The sequence below is a fragment of the Nannospalax galili genome, unplaced genomic scaffold (assembly GCF_000622305.1).
Source record: "Nannospalax galili isolate Female #2095 unplaced genomic scaffold, S.galili_v1.0 scaffold96, whole genome shotgun sequence".
In the NCBI taxonomy this organism is placed as follows: domain Eukaryota; kingdom Metazoa; phylum Chordata; class Mammalia; order Rodentia; family Spalacidae; genus Nannospalax; species Nannospalax galili.
In genome coordinates, this window is record NW_008342018.1 from 6,217,233 (window position 1) to 6,225,620 (window position 8,388).

The 8,388-nt window shown below is 46.4% G+C and overlaps 1 protein-coding gene across 2 annotated transcripts in view; it reads right to left on the bottom strand.

Annotated features, from left to right (window-relative positions):
- The window catches only part of Pcdh10 (protocadherin 10), a 63,915-nt gene extending 55,917 nt beyond the window's left edge, over positions 1–7,998 (bottom strand). For both annotated transcript variants that reach the window (XM_008837825.1, XM_008837826.1), the window contains exons 1-3: positions 4,547–7,998; positions 2,963–3,021; positions 2,322–2,428 (exon numbers count right to left, since the gene is read on the bottom strand). In XM_008837825.1, coding sequence (XP_008836047.1) covers positions 2,322–2,428; positions 2,963–3,021; positions 4,547–7,177 — 2,797 coding nt within the window. In that variant the 5' untranslated portion in view covers positions 7,178–7,998. The remainder of the gene's footprint in view (positions 1–2,321; positions 2,429–2,962; positions 3,022–4,546) is intronic.
- Between the last annotated feature and the right edge of the window lie 390 nt (positions 7,999–8,388).

Consider the following 8,388-nt stretch of genomic DNA (forward strand, 5'->3'; position numbering starts at 1 on the left):
CTTGCTACTGCTTTGAGGTTTATAATAAAAAAAATGAGTATGAATTGAAAAAGTCAGTAAGTAAAAGATATGTTAATTTTATGCATTTAGTGTTTTTACTTCAAAAACACTTAGAATACTTCTTACTACAAATTAAGCATATTAAATTTGATCAATTCAACATACAAAGGTGCAATTACTTCTCACTGTAAGTGCTTTCTTACAATTGTAAAACATCTATTATTGTGCCCAGTATATTCTGTTTGCCCTGTATCTACTGAAATGCATAAAATAGTAATTCTATAACACACTTACACACTTAGCAACTTAAATATAAAGTTCTGCATTTTTGGATATGAAAAATAAAAACAGCATTGCCTATCTACAGTGTACTGCAGAACACATTTTAGCATTTTAATCATCCTGAAAGGCTTTTACATCTCAAATACTTTGAAAGAATCATTACCAAAATGGCAACACTGTTCCTGGGAAATGAAATAGCTCTTGAGAAGACTCACTAATCTGTGTATCTTCCCAACTATCTTACAAATTTAGTGCTTCTTGCAAAGGTTTCTTCATTTTTCTTGCTTTGGTTAAGTTATTAGGCTCATTATGTGTAAGGAACTAAGCTAATTGAAATGTTCATTGAGACTCGAGTGCTACATAAAAAAGAAAAGAAAAGAACACAAAAGGGAGTTGGTGGGAAAGGAATAAAATACATCCAAAGAAACATGTAACAAATATTCTTTTTCTTGTATCAAACTTCTTGCTTTAAAAGGCTGTTGGTTAAATTTAAAACTCCGGGGGAAATAGAAATGAACAACTCTGAATGTACAGTTTTTAAATAACAATAAATCATATACCATATATAGGACAAAAATGAAAGGGACTTTGTACTCACATATAAACTGCTGGCAAGGTCTGGTTTGTTGTCAGGATCCCAGACACTAAATGGATGCTCTGTTCACTTAGCGTGAAGGCCCGCAAGGGGCAGAGACCTCCGGGAATTCTTGGCAGTTCTCAAGTCTCATTAGGTCTGCATATTAATGACTTGCAGCAATATAAAGAGACCCTTGAGCAGCCTTTTTTCCCTTCCTCCTGCCTGGGTTTCCCAAGGCTAAGTAGCTACAGACAGAGCACACATCAGCCAACTGAGAGGCTTGTAGCAATCATTGCTGCCAGGCCCCCACAGGGTGTGCGCTGCCCTTTGACACACTGCCTCAGCACCGTTCCTGGGGCTACCAAGTGTGTTAAGGAATGAGTACTCTCGAGGACTAATATTACCTTGAAAATAAGAAATTGCAGTACTTTATGAAATCTTATTAATGAAAATTAAGGTCAAGTCTCAAGAGGGCTAAGTAGCACCCAAATGTAGCCCACACATGGACATTTTTCAGAAGTTTCTAGAGTTGACTAGTCTTTCCATTTCCTCCTGTGCCAAATAAACACAGGAAAAAAAAAAAGGGTTAAGAATTCACCAAACATCTTTTATAGATGAAATCCAAAAGAAGTAGAGAAAAGGAAATAATTTTATGAAATTATTTTCATTTTAAGGTACATCATTTATTTCTTATGAGTTCTTTTAGTATTAGCAATTAATGTTAGAATGTCTTACATAGCCTTAAATGTCAAATTCATATGGAGAATTTTATAATAAAATTCAGTTTATAAAGTTACATTGTAACTTCATCTGGTCAGCACTAGTTAGCTCACAGTTAGTGCACACAGACATACACTTGAGTTCAAATTCTGATGCCTATCAAAATAGGAGTAGATCTAGGATGCTTCAAGAATACTCACTACAACATGCCTATTAGTGATGCCTTAAGACCCAGGATTGGAAAACAGTCATTCAAAATATATATGACTTTCAATCACCATTCCTTTTCAACTGATACTTTGCTTGCAAAATATATTGCTTTGGAAAGCATGAAGTGGATTCTGGTACCCAATCACACATTTATCCTCCTGTGTCCTTGTTCTGGTAAGTCAATTTCATTCATCTCATTTTCCTCATCCACAAATGAGTCTAATAATACCTGACTAACTGAAAACAGGGACTAGACCAGGTGAAAGATCTATTGATTCTCTATGCAATTGAAATCCATTACCGAACATCACACAAGAAAAATGTATTTCCTAATCACAACTCATTTCTAACCTCAATGCTCCAAAGGTTTGTAGCATTTTTTACAATGAGCAATATAAGTTGATACTAGCTTTCTGTAGAGTTGCCAGCCTTTAGCAGACAGAACTTATGTAAGTCACCATACATTCTTGTGAGATGTATTTAAACAAGTGACTATACAATAGGCATTTAGATTGTTCTCTGTCACACTTACCAGCTGACTGGCCACGGTTGGTGACGTCATGATCACTGTCTCCCTGTTCACTGTCTCCATGACCACTGTCCTTAGAGCTTACTATGTCAGCCTCCTGGAATGCAGAGCTAAAAGTACAAAAACAGGAATGTTAGAATAAGAAAAAGGTAAAGAAATTCAGAAAACATTCTTCTGCCACCACATGGTAGCAGATGTGTGTTGCAGGCTCTCAGAACTCTTGCTTGGTTCTATTGCCACATGAAGCTCGTTTTCATAACTTAACTTTCAAAAAAATGGAGCATAAGCAGGCACTTTGAGCATCAGACATGTAAAGCTTAGATATTATTCTATGACTGCAACTAAATGCACGTCTGTGTCATGTTCATAAACAAATGCAAATACAAATCTGGGACAGTTATGAAAACTATAGAGGCCTTGAAGACTTGAAAACTAACAAGATATTGTATACTTTACATATAAATGAAAAATGTATTTCTAAATGTATTGTATAGCAAATGATACATAAATAATCAGCATTTATGACCTGCCCTATTTTAAAATGCTTTAAGCATTGTCTTTTAATATAAAACAAAATACCTTCTTCTTACTTTTACTAAGTAGGAAATGTTCACACCAAGCTAGGCATTGAAGAGAGCCCATACCTGTTAACTCGGCGAGGTCTGTCAACTAGATAGCTGAGCTCTGCTCGCTGGTGTTTATTCTAGGAAAAAAAATAAATAAATCAAGAGCATTTAAAAATGTAGAGGGTGTAATCTTCATTCTGCTTTTGAGGATAAAAGCTTTCTGATTTAAGTACTTGTGTGTATTGTAATGAATTTCCAGGTTTTCACAAGACCGTACCTAGGTATTTTTGTGGGTAGGGGCCAGGGGACATATGTAGACCCATTTAAATCTATTTTTCTTTAAGTCAGCTATAAAGTTTAAAATAAATTGATCGACAGTAAATATGTTTTATTTTAAAGAGATAATGAAAATATCCTCATAACTGGGCCTTGTAATCTACTGTCTCCCATAGAATCAAGATAGTTATATTTGTTGTCCCTCTTTCCATGGCCTAAAGAGTGTTTAGTGCATACTGATGGACACAAGAAAAACAGCACGCTCAATAAGCAAAGTTTGGATTATTTTCTCAAATTATTTTGTTGTTTATTTTCAAAAGGTGCTTACGATACAAATGAGCTGTACAAATATTCATGAAAGTCAATGTGTTAATCTAAGATTCAAATAAAATAAGGAACTGCCAAGAAAGGGGTCACAGTTCTGCCCCCATTTCCCCTTCAGAGGGCCTTTGCAGGCTCCAGACCAGCCACACCTCAGTCCAGACTGTTTTACAGGAACCACTTTGGTTCTCCAGGCTCCAGACCCTCCAACCCTGCCTATACCTCCATCTTTTAAAAGGAAATTGGAACTGATAAGCCAAATTATTTGATGAATAAAGCCAACAGTAACATTTTCTCAGAAACAAAAAAGTGGCAAGAAGGTAATTATTAGTCAAAGATATACTTAAGATATATTTAGGACAACAGTTGTTCAAGCTTTCCATTAGTTTACTCTTACAGGGGTTTGTGCCAAAGCAGCTTCATTCAAATTCACACTGTGTGGGCCTTTGATTCAAGAGCTTCTATAAAGGCTGTCCAGAGCAGAACTGAAGGGGTTTTTTTTTTTTTCAACCCGAGTTCAGAGAAAAGGGAACTGATCAGTTGTTCACTAAAACATGCAATGCAGTTTAAGTAACTGTGTAAAGTTAAACAATCTATAGCTCACGTGTACACGCGACTGAAAACAGTGATAAACAAAGCAAAATAAAACCAATTTTATTAGACTCTGAGACAGATGCAAGAGAAAAAGACCTTTGTCAGTGATAGGAAACCCTCCCCCACACTTCCCTCTCCCTCCAACCATTTTCCCACATATCGACAAGTTTCAAAGAAGGGCAGAACCTTAAAGATGGGAGAGGGAGGAGAGAGCGCCAAGGTGGCAATGAGCCAAAGGGGAGGGAATGGAAATAAATGTGGAGGGGTGGAGCACAGAGTCAGGAACAACACGGAAGTTAGGTTACACGCCAAAGGGTGAGAGAAGGTGACCCCCCACATTCTCACCTCCCCAGTGTACAAATAGGCTAACATCCTAAAAATACACAGTGCACTAGAGATACAGGGCCGGGCCTAGAGGAGGCTTTCTGATGGAGGAGATGAGAGATGGTGGTCCTTTCGCTTCAGCCTTACCTCGTTGGACAAAATGCTTCCGTTGGAAATGATGTCGGGCTGCTGGTCGCTGTACCCGGTAACTATGGCCCCACAAGGATTGTGCTCAGCGTCCGTACTCCTGGAAGGGCTGCAGGGCTTCAGGAACATCAGGTCGGTCTTGGCGGACTCTGGGGTGAGGCAGACTTGGTAGCAGTAGTTCTGGTTGTGGTGATGGGAGCCAAAGCCCCCGGACTCTTCCACCGGCACCTGGGCGGGGTTACTAGGTACATTGGAGCTCTGCACTAACATAATGTCTGACTTGCTGAGTTTCTTCTTGCGCGCCCGGGCTTGGCGGCCACAGCAAGTGGAGCTCCCGCTGCCGCAGCAGCAGCAGCAGAGGCAGCAATCGCTCGCTAGACACGTGTAGATGTTGAGCTTTTTCTCCTTTTGACAGCGCACAGCCAACACGATCATCGCCAGCAGGAAGATGAAGGACACCGAGCCCAAGGCGATGATGAGGATGAGGGTGAGGTCCAGCGAGGTTTCCCCGCCGCCCGAACGGCTGGGGCGCTGGTGCTCCCCTGACCCTCCGCCTCCGCCCCCGCCCCCGCCCTGGGGCTCCACGGCGCCGTCCACCAGCTGAACCACTAGAGTGGCGGTGGAGGACAGGGGTGGCTGCCCGTGGTCGCGCACTTCGATCACCAGCTCATAAGGCCGCTGGGGGTCGCGCTTGGCTGGGACCCTGCGCGCGGTGCGGAGCTCCCCAGTGCGCCAGTCCATGCGGAAGAGGTTCATTTCGTTGCCCCGCACGATGCTGTAGGTGAGCCTGGCGTTCTCGCCGTCGTCCGCGTCCACCGCGGCCACGCGAGTGAGCAGGTAGCCGGGCTCTGCGGAGCGGGGCAGCACCTCGCGTGCTGGAGTCCCATTGCGACCCGGCAGGGGCGCCACGATGGCGGGGGCGTTGTCATTCTGGTCCACTATCAGGATGTTGACCGTGGCGTTGCCCGCCAGCGCCTGGGGGCTGCCGGCGTCCCGGGCTTCCACTTGAAAGCTGAAGTCCTTAAGCTGCTCGTAGTCGAAGGACCGCAGAGCGTACAAGTAGCCGTTCTCGGAGTTGATGGACACGTAGGTGAAGACGCTCATGCCTTGGATCTGGCACTCGAGGATGGAGTAGGCTAGCTGGGCATTGGCCCCTTCATCGCGGTCAGTGGCGCTCACCGCGTAGATGTAGGCGCCTGGCACGTTGTTTTCTGTCACATACACGTCGTAGACAGGTTGACTGAAGCGAGGCGCGTTGTCGTTCACATCAGACACTTGGACCTGGATAGACTTACTGGTGGAGAGCGCAGGCTCGCCCCGGTCTCGGGCCACCACTGTCAGGGTGTAGGAGTCCCCAGCCTCTCGGTCCAAAGGGGCTTCTGTCACGATGGTGTAGTAATTCTTGAAGGAAGACTTGAGGCGGAATGGCACGTCTCCCAGTAGTTCGCACTGCACCTGCCCGTTCTCCTCCGAGTCGCGATCGGTCACGCTGAACAGAGCCACCACGGTGCCAGGCGCCGCTCCCTCGCTCACCGCCTCCTTCACTGTGCTGAAGCTGATCTCCGGCGCGTTGTCGTTCGCGTCCAGCACTCGCACCAGCACCTTGCAGTGCGCAGGTACAGCATTAGGGCCCAGGTCCTTGGCTTGCACGTACACCTGATACACTGGGCTCTCTTCATAGTCCAGTTCGCCGCTCACCTCCAGCCGGCCGGTGCGCGGCGACAATCCGAAGAGCTCCCGGGCTCTCGGTGAGATGTGACTGCTGAAGGAGTACACGACCTCCCCGTTCTGGCCCTCATCCGGATCGGTGGCGTTGAGCTGGATCACTAGCGTGCCGGGGGGCGAGTTCTCTGGTAGGGACACAGTGTAGACGGGTTGATCGAACGCGGGCACATTGTCGTTGGAATCTAGCACTCGGATGGTGAGCAGAGCAGTGCCGGTGCGCTGCTGCTGGGGGGGCAGGCCGGCTCCCCCGCCGCCTCCCCCTCCTTCCCCTACTCCTCCCCCTCCTCCCCCATCCACCGCGGTCAGCACGTAGCGGTGCACCGCTTGCTGCTCTCGGTCCAGTGGCTTTTCTAGCACCAGCTCCGCGAATCGGTTGCCATCCCCCTGGGTCTGCACGTCCAGAGAGAAGTAGCTGTTCGGGGTGATCTCGTAGTCTCGCAAGGAGTTGGTCCCCACGTCTGGGTCGAAGGCGCTCTCCAAGGGAAAGCGGGTGCCTGGAGTGGCGCTCTCAGAGATCTCCACAGTCAGGTCTGGCTCCGGGAAAGAGGGAGGGTTGTCATTGATGTCCAGCACTTCGATTTCTACCCGGAACAGCTCCAGGGGGTTCTCAAGGAAGACCTCCAGGTGCAGGACACAAGAGGGACTCTGCTTGCAGATTTGTTCGCGGTCTATCTTCTCGTTTACGTACAACACCCCGGTCTCCAGGTTGAGGTCTAAGTAAGGGGTCCGTGAGTTGGCCACTGTCTGAAACCTGCGAGCTGAAAGTTTTGTAATGTCCAAGCCCAGATCTTCAGCGATATTTCCCACGAATGTGCCATGTTCCTGCTCTTCCTGCACCGTATAATGAAGCTGGGAAAACACCCCTTCCACCATCCAGAGCAAGGCAAAGAAGAATGGCACAATCATTTCCAAAAGAAAGGCAGCAGCTTCCCCGTAGCCAGCCAGCCACCCGATCGCCTCCCCCACCACAGAAATAAAAATCTCAAAAATATAAATAAAAGTGTGCTACGTGAGGGCTTCTGTGGCTGCCTTAAAATTTTTGTTCCTTTTGCTTCATTTTAGAGCTTTCTCAAATCCAGCCTCATGTTTCAGTCTTAGTGCAGAGAGGTTGACAGATGTCCCCTGTCCTCATCTGTTATCTTCCCACTGACCAATTAATAAAATAATGATAATAAGATAGTCAGCGTCCTTTATTCCGACAGTCTTGGCGCAACGCGGCGCTGGCAAATCCCAAGGAGGAAATTTCGATATTTCAAGACTGTCCTCGGTTTGTCTTCTTGCCGATGGGAGGAGAATGAGGAGCAGAAAAAGGAGCAGGAGGAGGAAGATGAGGAGGAAGAGAAGGAAGAAGAGATGCTGCCCGCACCGCTGAACATGCCGCTTAACCTCAACGGCTGGCAAAAACAAGAGGGCTTAAAAACAGCGAGAGAATTTTGTGCAGGAAAAACATAGAACAGCTCTGCAGCATAAAACTTTCATTCTCTTCATTTCTCCCGGTGGACGTTTCTTGACATCCCCCCACCCTTTCTATTTGCATTTTTTGCTTTCATAGTCTTGTCTCCTGCGTCCTCACCTCCACGGTCACTTGGTCACTAGCCTCTTTTCAAACACAACAAGCAGTTTCCTTCCCAAACCTCTTTCCCTCTAACCTGCCTCTTTTCCTTCCAGTCCTTCCTCCAGCTTCAGCCCCAAAGCCTCTGATCTCTGCTGGCAGTTTCTGAGCTCCGAGCGCTCCGCTTCTCTGTTTTTGCGCAGCGCCCTCATTCTGCCAACCAATCACGGAGGAGCACCACCCACTGAGCAACTGATCATTCGCTAAAATGTCCGTCAAACAGGCGCGTCATGGAGCAACCAGGCCGGGCGGGGCAGAAAACCCAAGGCCGGGCTGCCAGGGTGAGTGTGAGTGTGAGAAGGAGAACAGCCCGCAGGTCCCGAGGCGCTTGCTGGGTACTCTGCCGCGGAAAGTTCCCTGTCCCCAGCCGCAGGTAATGTGGAGGGAATAGAGAGGTTCCCCTGTTTGCATCAGCAACTACGAAAACATAATAGCAACAGCTGCGGTTACCTCTCCCTGGAGCGGGATTTCCGACGGTGGCAACATTTTTTTTTTTTTTTTTTTC